We start from the raw sequence: 17,218 nt of genomic DNA, 5'->3' as shown, positions 1-17,218 counted from the left end.
TCCGTGAATCTGCTCTCTCCTGGTTCTCCTCTTACCTTTCTCAGCGCACTTTCAGTGTCACATACAACGCCTCCTCCTCCGTCCCTCTTCCTGTTGGGGTACCCCAAGTTTCTGTTCTTGGGCCCCTCCTTTTCTCTCTCTATACCTCCTCCCTGGGCCAACTGATAACTTCACATGGCTTCCAATACCAACTCTACGCTGATGACACCCAGATCTAATTATTAATATATTATACACACTAAACCTGAACAAAAAAAAAAAAAAAGAATGTATAACTTATTTTGTATTAGAGGGTTTATTATTATTAATATATATTTTTTAAAGGGTTAGGGTTTATTTCTTATGTATTATTTATTGATGATTATTTTTATTTGTGTATTATTTTACATGTATTCATTTGTTATTATTATTACCCTAACAAAAATAATAATCATAAATATTAAGACAATAAATAAAATATTAACCCCAAACCCTAATCTAACTTTAGCTCTAACCCCTTACCGTAACAAAAAAAAAAAAAAAAACCCACTTTTTTTTTTCCTAAAAAAAAAGAGTGCATTTATTATGTTTTTTTTTTTTTTTTAAAAAGTAAATGTATCCTTTAAATAGTGTGTGTCTAGTATCACGTCAAGCTGTTCATTGTGTGCAGGCTTTGTATGCCGTGTAATATAAATTGATTAGTGCCACCATAGCCAGACGGGGTAAACTTATATCGAGCTCTCAGACTCCCCAAAAGTAAGATGTGGGTGTTAACCTAGATATATTCCATGTGTATGGTGCCTATACCCTGTACGCTCTGGCCGTGCGGTGCGCATAACCCGTACGCTGTGGCTGGGTGCGCATACCCCATACGCTGTGGCCGTTTGCACTCTGTTTGCATACGCCGTACGCTCTGGCCGCGCACATACCCAGTATGCTCTGGCTGTGTGCGCACACACCCTGGACACTGTGGCCGCGCGTGGTGCGCATACCCTGGACGCTCTGGCTGTGTGCGCACACCCCGGACGCTGTGGCCGCACATACCCTGTGCTCACTTGACTGTGTGAGTGCGGTGCATATACCTGGGTGGATAAAAATCAATGATTAAAAAAAAAAAATAAAAAAAAATCTGATTTTTTTTAATTTAAAATCTGATTTTTTTTTTAATAAAATGCTTTTTGGAGGAAAATATATTACCATCCAAAGGTTATTCCATCATGAAATAAAGATTAGTTTTTTAATTATGTAGAATAAGGCTGTATATGTTTAATTTTTTTGGTAAATAAATTCCATGAATCCATTCACAATGTCATGCTCTTCCAGAGGTTTTTGTGAGATTATTGGGCAGTTTCTCTGCCTACAAGATATTATCACAGATGTTGGTTTACTTTTGCAGTTCTCAAAACTGAATGACTCAGCGGAGATCACATGCCTCTTCTTCACAGCAAAAATGTTATAACATGAACAGAGCTAAGAAAAAGACCTTCATCCTAACTTCTACAAACCTATGAATACAGAATCAACCCCTTCAGTGCTAAGTTTCAAGAAGTTCAGTGAATAGAATAGAAACAATATTTTTCTGATTGTTTGGAGTGGAATAGATCTGCACAAGAAGAAAGTGAAACTAAGTGTGAGGAGGAAGGGGCTGACAGTCTAAGTTTCTTCAAATATATAGATTTTGTTTAGCCAAATTAGTTACCAAACATGGATGTTTAAGCAAATCACATATGCTGGAATGTTATTGTTTCAGATGAATAAATCTATTTAAATTGTTATTATTAAGGTAATGATTATTTTTCTCCTTCCTAAGTACAACAGAAAAGTTGTCCAAATATGAATGATTAACCTATTAAACTGGGGATAAAAAAACTAATATGAAAAGTTATTCTAAAAATCTTCATCTACTTGTATATTAAAGTTATACCAGCAAGAATTAGTCTTTATGTAGAAAACTAGGATTTACATCAAGCCTTACTGACTAGGGATTTAAATCAAATCCACCCTGTATATACCCCATTCACTGTGGCCACACGTGTGCGGTGAGCATACTCTGCACGCTGTGGCCATGTGCGCGTTGCGCATACCCTGTATGCTCTGGCTGTGTGCACACACCCCGGACGCTGTGGTCGCACATACCCTGTGCTCTCTTGGCTGTGTGAGTGCGGTGCATATACCCCTTGCCCCCCCCCCCCCCCCCATAGTGGTTTTATAGAGGATCTCAGGAATTTTCCTGGACGTTTGGCCCCCCCCCATAGAAGATGCCGGTAAACAAACGACGCAATCAACTGTCCTCCTGAAAACAAAACCCGCCAGAGCTTACACCCGGCTAGGCTCACCCTCTACACCGCACAATGGGTGGCACACAGAGCAGACACAGGGCAGGGTGTGGGGAAGGGGCTGCACCGCCACCACCACAGGGTGACGCTGACGGTGTGCTGGGTTCCTCCAGGCCGGGGACACGGAGAGCCGGGATTCTACTCACCGACACTGGAAGGATGAATGGCGGCGGGAAAACTCCGGTCTCCTTCACTTCCACACCATCCTGGAAGGAGAGCTCTGTGTACTGCAGGAACCATGGAGACCGCTGCCATAGATACAATGGAGGGGGCGGGATATAGGGAGAAAAACCAATCAGCGTGCTGCGTCGCGGGATATTGATGATAGACCAATGAGGGAGCCGAAGATGGTTTCCCGGGGACGTGCCCAGGAACGGAGCCTCCTACGTCATCATCCTAGGACTCTGCTGGCCGGTGTTGTCATAGGAACGGAGCAGCGCAGAGTGAGTGGGTTGTAAATCCAGATATGAAGGGGCCCTCCTGTGTAAGGGTGTGGAGGATTGTGAGAGCAACTAGATCCAGCCTGTAGGAGCCCCCCTGTAAATGGGGAGGGGAGACCCCTATATACCCTGCCACAGAGGGGCCCCATCCACTGTGTTTAGGTGGGGGGAGGGAGGCAAAGAATTTCAAGACCCCTCTGTATATTCAGCCAGGTTGTGTCTACAGAAGCCTCCTATATATCCAGCCATGGAGGGGCTCTTTCTGTGTATGGTGGGGGTAGAGCATTGTGAGGCCCCCCTCTATAGTCAGTCATGGGGGTGTTGGTAGAGGGATGTGAGGCCCCCCCCCATATATCTAGCCATGAAGGGGGGTCTCTGGTGTATGGAGAGGTGGGGTTGTGTCTGTAGATGCCCCCTATATATTCATTTCTTGTGTATGGGGGAAGGGAAGCAGAAGGGTTGGGGGGCCCTCGTGTTTGGTGGGGGTAGAGGATTGCAGCAGGTTTCCCTATATATCAAGCCATGGGGGGGAAATTAGGGGCCCCTTCTCTGTCTTCTCATTCCTCCTGTGTAGTGTCAGCAGAGGCCCCTATATATTCAACCATGGGGGCCCCTCCTGTATATGGTGGGGGTAGAGGATTGCAGGGCCCCCTATATATCAAGCCATGGGGGGGGGGGGGGGGTTGGGGGAGGAGAATTAGGGGCCCTTCTGTGTCTTCTCATTCTGTGTAGAGTGTGTCAGCAGAGGCCCATATAAATTCAACCATGGGGGCCCCTCCTGTATAATGCGGGGGCAGGGTTTATGAGGCCCCCCTATATATCCAGCCATCGGAAGAAGTGTAGAGAATAGAGGTAAGGGGACCCTCCTGTATATAGGGACTCCTTGTGTTTTCTCATTCCTCTTCTGCATGGGGATGGAGGTTTGTTTCAGCAGAGGCCCCTCAACCATGTGGCCCCACCCCTGTATATAATGGGGGCATAGGATTGTTAGGGGGTAGAGGATAGAGGTAAGGGGCCCCTCCTGTATATAGGGGCCTCCTTATGTCTTCTCACTGGCCTTTTGTATAGGGGTGAAGGTTTAATTCAGCAGAGGCCTCTATATATCCAACAATGGGGGCCGCTCCTGTATATGGGGGTCCCCTTGTGTCTTCTCATTCCTCCTTTGTATGGGGGTGGAGGGTTCTTTTAGCAGAGGCCCCCCTGTATATGGCAAGGGTAGAGGATTTTGAGGTCTCCTGTATATCCAGCCATGGGGGGTAGATAGTGTAGAGGGAGGGCCCCTCCTGTGTATGGGAGCCTCCTTTTGTCTTCTCATTTCTCATGTGTACAGAGGGGCCCCTCCTTGTAGAGAGGGTTAGGATTTTGCCAGCAGAGGCCCCCCAATATGTGCAGCCATGTATGGGGGTCACCTTGTGTCTTCTCATTCCTCCAGTGTACACAGGGGTCCCGCCTGTATGAGGCAAGTAGGACTGTGGCAGCAGATGTCCCATATATATACAGCCACGGAGGGGCCCCTCCTGTCTAATGCAATCTCTGTGCCTTCTCACTCCTCCTGTGCACACAGGGGCCCCATGTCCATGAGCACAGTGTTATCCAGAAGTTGGTTTTATCTCAGCAGCCATTCACCTGTGGGTGTAGACTGCCATGTCTGAGATACAATCAGCCAGTATTTGAAGACTATGATTAAATGCAAAGATGAAAAATGCAGAGATGGAAATATGGAACAGCAAAGCCACATGAGAGTGATGATGGAAGTAGAGAGCTGAGCAGAGGGATTGGTTGGAGGAGAATCAAAGAGCCATCACCGTGGTAACCGTGTCATTTGTTTCTTCCCCCTCAGGAACATGGCGGAGGGTGGCTCGCTCGTCTCCCTAGACTATGAGGTGTTTGGGAAGGTTCAGGGGGTTTTCTTCCGCAAGTACACACAGGTAACATCCATCCATCCATCAATCCCGCTCAGCATTCTCACTGAGGAGCTCACATGGTGCCCCCTGTGGGCCTGTCATATATGGTCACTCTTATTGCTCAGGTGTCTGATGTCCTGCCATTAAACTGACAGGCTCTTTGTTCTCCCAATTTCAGGCGGAGGGGACACGCCTGGGCTTGGTTGGCTGGGTGCAAAATACAGACAACGGGACAGTCCAGGGGCAGATTCAGGGGCCGCTAAGCCGAGTGCGGGAGATGCAGGAATGGCTGCAGAACAAGGGGAGCCCCAAATCCCGAATCACAGAGGCCAAATTTCACAACCAGAGGGACATCCAACAACTAGAGTTCAGAAGTTTCTCCATTAAAAAGTGACAGCCCAGGCATGGAGGAGTTAATGGCGAGCGCTTCGTCTTGCAGGATCGGCCGGATGATAACAGCGAGAAAACGACTAATTGCCTGTATGGCGGGAACATTTACACATCTGGACGAGTTGTACATTCCATTTACTGTATTGTTTTGTTAGTTCTGTTGCACTGCACTGAAATAAAGAGAAAAAAACCCTCATAATTCCTTCTGTGTGCTTGTCTGTAATCATCGCATGCCAGAGCACAGGCCAGCAATCTGTGTACATGAATATCAGCACACCAGAGCTAACCATCTGTGTATGCAGAAGATCCCCCACACTGGAGCGAACCATCTAGTACACAGAATAGCCCCTGCACCGGAGCGAACCATCTAGTACACAGAAGATCCCTCACACTGGAGCGAACCATCTAGTACACAGAAGATCCCTCACACTGGAGCGAACCATCTAGTACACAGAAGATCCCTCACACTGGAGCGAACCATCTAGTACACAGAAGATCCCTCACACTGGAGCGAACCATCTACTATACAGAAGATCCCCCACACTAGAAGTAGCCATCTAGTACACAGAAGATCCTCCACACCAGAGCTAACCAGCTGTGTATGCAGAAGATCCCCCACACTAGAAGTAGCCATCTAGTACACAGAAGATCCCCCACTTTGGAGCAAACCATCTAGTACATAGAATATCCTCCACACTAGAAATAGCCATCTAGGACACAGAAGATCCCTCGCATTAGAGCGAACCATCTAGTACACAGAAGATCCCCCGCACTGGAGAGAACCATCTAGTACACAGAAGATCCTCCACACCAAAGCTAACTATCCGTGTACACAGAAAATCACCAACACCAGAGCTAAGCATCTGTGTATGCAGAATATCCCCCACATTGGAGCAAACCATCTAGTATATAGAATATCCTCCACACTAGAACTAGCCATCTAGTATACTGAAGATCCCCCGCATTAGAGCAAACATTCCAGTACACAGAAGATCCCCCCCGCTTTGGAGGGAACCATCTAGTACATAGAAGATCCTCCACACAGGAGCAAACCATGTAATACACAGAAGATCCTCCACACAGGAGCAAACCATGTAATACACAGAATATCCTCCACACAGGAGCAAACCATGTAATACACAGAATATCCTCCACACAGGAGCAAACCATGTAATACACAGAATATCCTCCACACAGGAGCAAACCATCTAATACACAGAATATCCTCCACACAGGAGCAAACCATCTAATACACAGAATATCCTCCACACAGGAGCAAACCATGTAATACACAGAATATCCTCCACACAGGAGCAAACCATCTAATACACAGAATATCCTCCACACAGGAGCAAACCATCTAATACACAGAATATCCTTCACACAGGAGCAAACCATCTAATACACAGAATATCCTCCACACAGGAGCAAACCATCTAATACACAGAATATCCTTCACACAGGAGCAAAACCATGTAATACACAGAATATCCTCCACACAGGAGCAAACCATGTAATACACAGAATATCCTTCACACAGGAGAAAACCATCTAATACACAGAATATACACCACACTAGAACCATCTGTCTATGTACACAGAATATCCCCCACACCAGAGCTTGCCATGCATGTCCGCAGAATAGTTCTCTCACCAGAGCCAGCCATCCATATCCTCCACACTGAAGATAGCCATCTAGGTCTACATAATATCCTTCTCAATGGAGAAAGCCATGCGTGTACCTAGAATATCCCCCAAACTGAAGCTAGCCATCTGTATTATTATTAGAATATCCCCCAAACACCAGAGCTAGCCTTCTGCATACACAGAATATCCTCCACACTGGACCTCACCATCTGGTACACAGAAGATCTTTAATACCGTAGCTAGCCATCCACATGTACAGAATATCCTCCACACTTGAATTGGCCATGTCTGTATACCGAATATTATTTACATCAGAACTAGCCATTTGTGTACACAGAACATGCCCAACACAAGATCTAGCCATTGTAATGGTTAATTTCAGGCAGGATGCTCTCACTCTCCTATCCATCCTACCACTGGTAGCTGGGAATAAGATCAGACCATACCAAAAAGGTATTGTACGTCGTATTCAAAGCTTTACTCACTGTATTCAAAATTATGTGTAAGAAGGTGGGCAGCTATAATAGGGCCTTTAACCAATAATTTTTTTTTTTTAATTAAATTGGATTTTTTTTATTTTTATCAAATTTTAGTAATATTGAGAAGTGCAACCACTTCTCACAAATATGCACTTCTGAATATATTATATTATTCAGATATATAATATATATATTATATATATAATATATATATATTATATTATAATATATATTATATTATATTATAATATATATTATAATATATATTATATTATATATTATATTATATATAATATATATATAATATATATTATATTATATATATTATATTATAATATATATTATATTATAATATATATAATATATTATAATATAATATATTATATTATTCAGAATATATATTATATTATATATTCTTGCACAATATGCACTTCTGAATATTTAGTAATATTCAGAAGTGCAACCACTTCTGAACGGGCGTTCAGAAGTGGTTGCACTTCTGAACGCCCGTTCGGTTCGCAACAAACTAACTGCCATCCATGACCTCTTTATCTCCCGCTCCCTCAATCTCCTAGCCATCACCGAAACCTGGATACAGGCCACTGACACTACCTCCCCTGCGGCACTCTCCCATGGAGGTCTCATCTGGTCCCACTCACCAAGACTGAGCGGTCACAAAGGTGGTGGTGTCGGCCTGCTCTTATCACCGCTGAGCACCTTCCAGGTCCTCCCTAACCCCCCCTCCCTAACCTTTTCCTCCTTCGAAGCTCACTGCATCCGGCTCTTCTCACCCACCCCCCTAAGGATCGCAGTGATCTACAGGCCCCCTGGATCCATAGCCCGCTTCCTGGATAACTTCGCCGCCTGGCTTCCCTTCTTCCTCTCCTCTGAGCTACCGACCATCATCCTCGGGGACTTCAACATCCCCATCAATGACAACACCCCGACTACTTCCCAACTCCTCCACCTAACCTCCTCCTTCGCGCTCACACAACACACCCAATCCTCCACCCACATCAATGGGAACACCCTGGACCTCGTCTTCTCCCACCTCTGTACCCTCAACCAGTTCTCTAACACACCCTTCCCTCTCTCCGACCACCACCTCCTCACGTTCTCCACCTCCCCTTCCCCCAACTCCCCCCCCCCAGTGCGCCAAACCATCACCAGCCGCAACCTCCGCAACCTGCACCCAGCCCCCCTCCACTCGGCTGCCGACCGCCTACACGACAGCATCCTTCCACTGTCATGTCCTGACCTAGCCACCTCCACGTACAACGACTCACTATCAGCTACACTAGACTCTCTGGCACCCCTAACCACACGCTACATCAAACCCAGACCGCTCCAACCATGGCAGAACGACCACACTAAATGCCTCAAACGTCGCAGTCGTGCGCTGGAGAGACTATGGCGCAAAACCAGGTCCCCTCATACATTCTCCCTCTACAAATCTGCCTTCCTCACCTACACCTCCTCCCTCCACGCCGCCAAGCAGGCCTACTTTGTTAACCTGATTAACACCCTCTCCACCTGCCCTCGCCGACTCTTCTCCACCTTCAACTCCCTGCTCTCTCCCCCCCTTCCTCCACTCAGTACCTCACTTACCGCCCACGAGATTGCCACTCATCTCCACAGCAAGATTGACGCAATCCGCAAGGACATAGTCTACTTGCAATCTACCTCCCCATCTAGCCTCCCCCCTTCTATCACCCCCTCATCTCTCCCCTCCTCTGACCTCGCAACGGCACTGCCCCCCACCACACCCAAGGCCCTGCCTACCATAACCCCCCCATCACTGCACTCCTTCAGCCCTACTACCACTGAGGAAGTCAGCAGAGTCTTCTCAGAAGCCCGTCTCACTACCTGCCCCCTGGACCCCATCCCCTCTCAACTCCTCCGGTCACCCCCCTCTTCCCTCATCCGCTCCCTTACCCACATTTTTAATCTCTCCCTCTCTACTGGCGTATTCCCCTCCCCCCTAAAACATGCGCACATCACCCCCATACTCAAAAAGCCCTCCCTGGACCCCACTGACCTCAACAACCTCAGACCAATTTCCCTGCTGCCACTCACTTCCAAGCTCCTTGAGCGCTTGGTCTTCGATCGCCTAAGCTCCCACCTAGATGACAACAACCTCCTTGACCCACTACAGTCCGGCTTCCGTCCCCTACACTCCACCGAAACTGCCCTCCTCAAAATCACCAACGATCTACTAACCGCCAAAGCCAAAGGCGACTACTCTGTCCTCCTCCTCCTAGACCTCTCTGCGGCCTTTGACACAGTCGACCACCCCCTCCTCCTTAATAAACTACTCTCCCTTGGCATCAGAGACACCGCTCTCTCCTGGTTCTCGTCCTATCTATCCCAACGCTCCTTCAGTGTCACCTACAATGGTGCCACCTCCCCTTCTCTCCCCCTCTCTGTTGGGGTCCCCCAGGGCTCTGTCCTTGGACCCCTTCTCTTCTCCATCTACACCTCCTCCCTTGGCAAACTCATACACTCCCACGGCTTCAATTACCACCTCTATGCTGATGATACTCAAATCTACCTATCCACCCCTCACCTCACCCCCTCATTCTCCGCCCGCATCACTCACCTCCTAAACGACATCTCTGACTGGATGTCGCTCAATTTCCTCAAACTCAACCTCTCCAAAACCGAGCTTCTCATCTTCCCCCCAGCCCGCGCCCCCCCCCCCCATCCTTTCCATCACTACCAACAACACCACCATCAATCCCGCCCAGCAAGCCAAGGTCCTTGGCGTCACTCTGGACTCAAACCTTTCCTTTCAACCTCATATCAAATCCCTCACAAACACATGCAGGCTCCACCTCCGGAACATCGCCAGGATACGTTCCTTCCTTACCACAGACACCACTAAACTACTAGTACACTCCCTGATTATCTCACGCCTGGACTACTGCAACTCCCTCCTCACCGGCCTACCCCAGTGCAGGCTCTCCCCGCTTCAGACCATCCTGAACTCAGCGGCCAGACTCATCCACCTCACCAGCCGCTCCACCTCTGCCACCCCCCTCTGCCTCTCCCTCCACTGGCTCCCCATTGCCCAACGCATTAAATTCAAATTGCTCACCCTGACCTATAAGGCCATCCACAACACTGCCCCTAACTACCTCACCGATCTGATTCCCAAGTACCACCCTACCCGTACCCTTCGCTCTTCACAGGACCTTCTTCTATCTTGCTCCCTGGTCTCCTCCTCCCACGCACGACTGCAAGACTTCTCCAGGTCCTCCCCCATCCTCTGGAACTCACTACCCCAATCCATCAGACTGTCACCGTCCCTCCTCACCTTCAGGCGCTCCCTGAAAACCCACCTCTTCAGGGAAGCCTACCCCACCCTCACCTAACAGCCGCTGCCCTTCCCTCCTCCTACCACTCCATCCCCCACAGCCGTTTCCTCCTGTGCCTCTACCCCCCCCCTCCTAGATTGTAAGCTCGAAAGAGTAGGGCCCTCTAACCCCTTGTGTACTGTTTGATGTTACTGTTCTGTTTCATGTATTGTCCCCCCTCTATTGTACAGCGCTGAGCAAACCCTTTGGCGCTATATAAACTCGATAAATAAATAAATAAATAAATAAATAATATACTTTTGGAGTAAAAATCTATTTAAAATAGATTAATAATTTAGTTTATTCAGCATGAAATGGAGCTTAGTTATGTAGCATGAGGCTGTATATTCTGCAATATTTACATTTTTGGTAATCTCATTCAATGAATCCAAGCTCTGATAACATGCACTGCATTGATGCATTCACACAATTTCACAGTAACCATGAAAAAAAACATGAAATAAAAGAATCTGAGTCGTTTTCCAGCTACGTGTGATTAACCTGTTACCCTAAAATAGGTTCTGCAGAACGAAATGAAAACGAGAAGCGCACCAACCTTGCACATTACCTCAGTAACCAAAATGTATTAATTATAAAAATATACTCACAAACAGCGAATAAAATCAGGCATGTAAGTCCTCAAATGGACTTGAAGACAGCGCGAATCCCATCAAGGGGGATGGATATTCAGTACAGCTGACGTGCTCTGATGAAGAAGGGACACCCTTCGAAACGCGTCAGCTGTACTGAATATCCATCCCCCTTGATGGGATTCGCGCTGTCTTCAAGTCCATTTGAGGACTTAAATGCCTGATTTTATTCGCTGTTTGTGAGTATATTTTTATAATTAATAAATTTGTTACTGAGGTAATGCGCAAGGTTGGAGCGCTTCTTGTTTTCATTTCGTTCTGCAGTATTGGTCGGGCTTCCCCAGCCTTGTTTGGAGCCGCACAACCCTACATGCACTGGTGGTCGATTTTTCCAGGTCTGGTTCCCTCCATTCGCCACCCGTCTGGGTCCTAGAGCGCAGGAGAATTTGTTTTTGATTTACTAAAATAGGTTCTGACATCGCTGTTTTACTAACCTGAAAGCTTATTATTGTAAAAAGGAAACCTTCATTTGGTTTGCAAATATTAAAGATTCTAACTACCAGCAAGAATGAGTCAGATTACTTACATTTAAAGAGCACCTGTCATTTTAGATCCATCATGGCAGCGCTTGTTAGTGGGCATCCACTCACCTGCTGCCGCCACGTCCCTCACCTTGTTGTGTCCCTGCCACATCAGCAGTTGTCCCATTAAAGTGAATGGGACTGTCGGTGAGTCATCAGCAGGTCAGAGGAGGAGCCGCTGCGGGACAGAGATGGCAGTTGATCTTTACAAATTATGATTTAAATCGAGCCTTTTCACTAATGATTTAAATCAACTTTATTTAAATCAAGTCCACCCTGTCAAGGAGTATACATTGTAGCATACTCACAAGTCATGCATAAACCATCTGATACGAAACTAGCCATTTTTAGCTTTTCTGCACAGAAACTGGGCCTTATGCCAAAGTATGTGCCCTGATCAGAAGTTACTGTTGCTTACAGAATATCATGCCAAAGTTATCACCTAGTTTCGTAAACAAGAACATAAACTCAGAGAGACTGAAGGACAGAAAAGCTTAAAAAAATAAAAAAAAGGAGTAACTATCTTCCCTCTCCTTTTGTTTTAAGCCCGGGTTCACATACATGCAGTGCGGTACATCGCATGTGATTTGCACAGGAACCGCACTGCATTCCTGTGCAAATCACATGCGATTTGTGTGTGGTGCTATCGGGGCCATACATTATGTATGGCTCTATTCGCACCGCACCAAAAACTTGCAGGACTCTTTTTTTAGTCCGCACTAGAATCAGACCACATGAGTATTTACACCAATTCTGCACATCGCACTGAGTTTGGCGGACTGCTTTCGGGGTGTTGTTAACATACACACCCGCAGCGGTTCGCATGAACGGGGTGGGATTCTGATGCGGTGCGGAATTCGCACAGAAAATACTGCGAATTCCGCATCAGTGTGCACCCGGGCAAAACCATCTTGGTCTAGTGACAACTCTGACTCCTTCCAAAATTCTACACCCTCCTGTGCAGCTGTCATTTGTAATTCTCTCAAGAGGGTGTCCGCAGGGAGGGACGGTAGTACCATGAGGGTCCATTGAATCAAGTGGGGAAGTATCAGCCAGCAGCAATTGGGCAGCCTCTTTAGCCAACTGATCAGCCAGTGAATTGCCTCTTACAACATGATCGTCAGAATACAGAAGACCTTTGCATTTAATCACTGTCTTGAGCAGGCAAATGGATGGCTTCTAGTAAATCAGAAATCAAATCTCCGTGGGATATTTTCTTATAATCTGTCCTCACAAACCCCCTTATTTTCCATATTTTCCCAAAATTATGAACTACACCAAAGGCATACTTGGAGTCAGTGTAAATATTAACATTTTGTCCTTTAACCAATCCCTCTCCCCTATAGCAGAAGTACTGCTACAGGGCGGCATGGATGCGCAAAGTCAAGTATATATACACGATTTGCATTTCCGGATAGGGGGTGCGCAATTGGCTGCTGCATATGTCAATCACCGGGTCCCGGCCGCCGATTCTCTGCTGGGACTGGGACTCGGTCTCTCTCCCGTCAGCATAGACATACTGCTTTGTATTTCTCTGCACAGCAGAGAAATACAAAAGCAGCATGTCTCCCTAGTATAACACAACACACAGTTAACCCTTTGATTGCCCCAGATATTAACCCCTTCCTGCCCAGTGTCAGTAGCACAGTGTCAGTGCTTTTTATTAGCACGGATCACTGTATTGGTGTCACTGGGGATGTCAGTGGCAGTTAGTCAGTCCCCCCCCAGTGTCAGAATGCCCGCCGCAGTCCTGTTATAAAGTTGCTGATCGCCACAATTACTAATATAAAAAAAAAAAAAAAAAAATTCCAGTATATATACCACCATTTGTAGATGCTATAACTCTCATGTAAACCAATTAATGTACACTTATTGGGATTGTTTTTTTAGCAAAGACATGGAGCAGAATACATTTTAGCCTAAATTTATGAAACCATTTTATTTTTTAAGTTTTTTTTACAGCAAAAAGTCAAAAATAGTGTTTTTTTTCATAATTGTCTGTCTTTGTTTATAGTGCAAAAAAAAAAAAAAAAGAGAAAATCAAATACCACCGAAAGAAAGCTCCATTTGTGGGGGAAAAAAAATGACAAAATTTCATCTATGCACAGTGTTGCATGACCGCGCAATTGTCAGCTAATGTAACGCAACACCGTATCGCAAAAAATGGCCTATCAGGCCCTCTGGAGGGCAACTGGTTAAAAAGCTGGCAATCCCTGGTAAGAGCAATCAAATCGGCAATTTGAGCCGATTTGTAAGAAATAGATGAGGCTTCATGTACAGTGCCTTGAAGAAGTCTTCACACCCCTTGAAATTTTCCACATTGTCATGCTGCAACCAAAAATGTAAATGTATTTTATTGGGATTCTATGTGATAGACCAACACAAAGTGTCACATATTTGGGAAGTGGAAGATTAACGATAAATTGTTTTCAACATTTTTTACAAATACAGTGGGGCAAAAAAGTATTTAGTCAGCCACCAATTGTGCAAGTTCTCCCACTTACAAAGATGAGAGAGGCCTGTAATTGGCATCATAGGTAGACCTCAACTATGAGAGACAAAATGAGAAAAAAAATCCAGACAATCACATTGGCTGATTTGGAAAGAATTTATTTGCAAATTATGATGGAAAATAAGTATTTGGTCAATATCAAAAGTTCATGTCAATACTTTGTTATATATCCTTTGTTGGCAATGACAGAGGTCAAACGTTTCCTGTAAGTCTTCACAAGGTTGGCACACACTGTTGCTGGTATGTTGGCCCATCCTCCATGCAGATCTCCTCTAGAGCAGTGATGTTTTGGGGCTGTCGCTGGGCAACACGGACTTTCTACTCCCTCCAAAGGTTTTCTATGGGGGTGAGATCTGGAGACTGGCTAGGCCACTCCAGGACCTTGAAATGCTTCTTACGAAGCCACTCCTTCGTTGCCCGGGTGGTATGTTTGGGATCATTGTCATGTTGGAAGACCCAGCCACGTTTCATCTTCAATGCCCTTGCTGATGGGAGGAGGTTTGCACTCAAAATCTCACGATACATGGCCCCATTCATTCTGTCCTGTACATGGATCAGTCGTCCTGGCCCCTTTGCGGAGAAACAGCCCCAAAGCATTATGTTGCCACCCCCATGCTTCACAGTAGGTATGGTGTTCTTTGGATGCAACTCAGCATTCTCTCTCCTCCAAACACGACGAGTTGTGTTTCTACCAAACAGTTCTATTTTGGTTTCATCTGACCATATGACATTCTCCCAATCCTCTTCTGGATCATCCAAATGCTCTCTAGCAAACTTCAGACGGGCCCGGACATGTACTGGCTTAAGCAGGGGGACACGTCTGGCACTGCAGGATCTGAGTCCCTGGCGGCGTAGTGTGTTACTGATGGTAGTCTTTGTTACGTTGGTCCCAGCTCTCTGCAGGTCACTCACTAGGTCCCCCCATGTGGTCCTGGGATTTTTGCTCACCGTTCTTGTGATCATTTTGACCCCACGGGGTGAGATCTTGCGTGGAGCCCCAGATCGAGGGAGATTATCAGTGGTCTTGTATGTCTTCCATTTTCTAATTATTGCTCCCACAGTTGATTTGTTGACACCAAGCTGCTTGCCTATTGCAGATTCAGTCTTCCCAGCCTGGTGCAGGTCTACAATTTTGTTTCTGGTGTCCTTCGACAGCTCTTTAGTCTTCACCATAGTGGAGTTTTGAGTGTAACTGTTTGAGGTTGTGGACAGGTGTCTTTTATACTGATAACAAGTTCAAACAGGTGCCATTGATACAGGTAATGAGTGCAGGACAGAGGAGCCTCTTAATGAAGAAGGTACAGGTCTGTGAGAGCCAGAAATGTTGCTTGTTTGTAGGTGACCAAATACTTATTTTCCACCATAATTTGCAAATAAATTCTTTCCAGATCAGCCAATGTGATTGTCTGGATTTGTTTTCTCATTTTGTCTCTCATAGTTGAGGTCTCCCTATGATGCCAATTACAGGCCTCTCTCATCTTTTTAAGTGGGAGAACTTGCACAATTGGTGGCTGACTAAATACTTTTTTGCCCCACTATAAATATCTGAAAAGTGTGGCATGCATTTGTACTCAGCCCCTAACTAAAATCTAGTGGAACCAATTGCCTTCAGAAGTCACCTAATTAGTAAATAGAGTCCACCTGTGTGTAATGTAATCTCAGTATAAATACAGCTGTTCTGTGAAGCCCTCAGAGGTTTGCTAGAGAACATTAGTGAACAAACAGCATCATGAAGATCATGGAAAACACCAGACAGGTCAGGGATAAAGTTGTGGAGAAGTTTACAGTAGGGTTAGGTTATTAAAAATATATCCCAAGCTTTGAACATCTCATGGAGCACTGTTCAATCCATCATCTGAAATTGGAAAGAGTATGGCACAACTGTAAATCTACCAAAACATGTCCGTCCACCTAAACTGACAGGCCGGGCAAGGAGAGCATTCATCAGAGAAGCAGCCAAGAAGCCCATGGTAACTCTGGAGAAGCTGCAGAGATCCACAGCTCAGGTGGCAGGGGCAGGTGGGGGTGTCCACAGGACAACTATTAGTCGTGCACTCCACAAATCTGGCCTTCATGGAAGAGTGGAAAGAAGAAAGCCATTGTTGGAAGAAAGCCATAAGAAGTCCTGTCTGCAGTTTGCGAGAAGCCATGTGGGGGACACAGCAAACGTGGAAGAAGGGGCTCTGGTCAGATGAGACCAAAATTGAAATTTCTAGCCTAAAAGCAAAATGCTATGTGTGGGGGAAAACAAACACTGCACATCACCCTGAACACACCATCCCCACCGTGAAACATGGTGGTGGCAGCATCATGTTGTGGGGATGCTTTTCTTCAGCAGGGACAGGGGAGCTGGTTATAGCTATCCATGTGCACAGCACAGCCCCCATGCTGCGGCCAGCCAGCCGTGTGCGCACAGCACAGCCCCCGCGCTGCGGCCGGCCAGCCGTGTGCGCACAGCACAGCCCCCGCGCTGCGGCCGGCCAGCCGTGTGCGCACAGCACAGCCCCCGCGCTGCGGCCGGCCAGCCGTGTGCGCACAGCACAGCCCCCGCGCTGCGGCCGGCCAGCCGTGTGCGCACAGCACAGCCCCCGCGCTGCGGCCGGCCAGCCGTGCGCACAGCACAGCCCCCGCGCTGCGGCCGGCCAGCCGTGCGCACAGCACAGCCCCCGCGCTGCGGCCGGCCAACCCTGCGCACAGCACAGCCCCCACGCTGCGGCCAGCCATGTGCACAGCACAGCCCCCACGCTGGAGCTGACCATCCACATATACACACTAGAGTTAGACAATCGCACTGAATATCCTCCACACTGGAGCACAGGAGCTAACACTCTACCTGCCTACTGGAGGTCCATCAGAAGTTGGGTCCCGGGAAGGATGTTTTCTTACCTTTTAAGAAGAACAAAACCACGTGACAGGAGCTGCAGAAACTTTTGTATACGGATATGTGCGCATGTACTGATTACATATCTGCTGTTATCAAGGAGGAGAGCCCGCCCCCCGTAAC

At 46.8% G+C, this 17,218-nt stretch overlaps 2 protein-coding genes across 5 annotated transcripts in view; one reads left to right on the top strand and one right to left on the bottom strand.

Annotated features, from left to right (window-relative positions):
• LOC149429086 (uncharacterized) overlaps positions 1-17,218 on the bottom strand; it is a 36,455-nt gene extending 19,237 nt beyond the window's left edge. The window contains exon 1 of one of the 4 annotated variants that reach the window (XM_089666748.1): positions 17,101-17,218. The gene's annotated coding sequence lies outside the window, so the exon portion shown is untranslated. Of the gene's footprint in view, positions 1-2,461; positions 2,615-17,100 lie in introns of those variants that run through there. The other 3 variants (XM_089666751.1, XM_089666749.1, XM_089666747.1) reach the window with 3 other exon arrangements.
• ACYP1 (acylphosphatase 1) lies at positions 2,625-5,248 on the top strand. The gene is made up of 3 exons (XM_089666752.1): positions 2,625-2,758; positions 4,596-4,683; positions 4,838-5,248. Exons 2-3 carry the CDS (start codon positions 4,600-4,602, stop codon positions 5,051-5,053), a joined length of 300 nt encoding a protein of 99 aa, XP_089522878.1. The 5' UTR covers positions 2,625-2,758; positions 4,596-4,599; the 3' UTR covers positions 5,054-5,248.

This window comes from Staurois parvus, unplaced genomic scaffold (genome assembly GCF_062004578.1).
Source record: "Staurois parvus isolate SC_StPar_1 unplaced genomic scaffold, SC_StPar_1.0 ptg002816l, whole genome shotgun sequence".
In the NCBI taxonomy this organism is placed as follows: Eukaryota; Metazoa; Chordata; class Amphibia; order Anura; family Ranidae; genus Staurois; species Staurois parvus.
The sequence above is the reverse complement of the archived record's forward strand: the minus strand, read 5'-3'. Positions and strand labels throughout refer to the sequence as shown.

What these genes read in the sequence shown, in the direction of transcription:
- ACYP1 (XM_089666752.1), top strand. Translation starts at nt 4,600, where the DNA reads ATGGCGGAGGGTGGCTCGCTCGTCTCCCTAGACTATGAGGTGTTTGGG. An exon ending in TCTTCCGCAAGTACACACAG is followed by an intron (nt 4,684 to 4,837) that starts GTAACATCCATC and finishes TCCCAATTTCAG; the next exon opens with GCGGAGGGGACACGCCTGGG.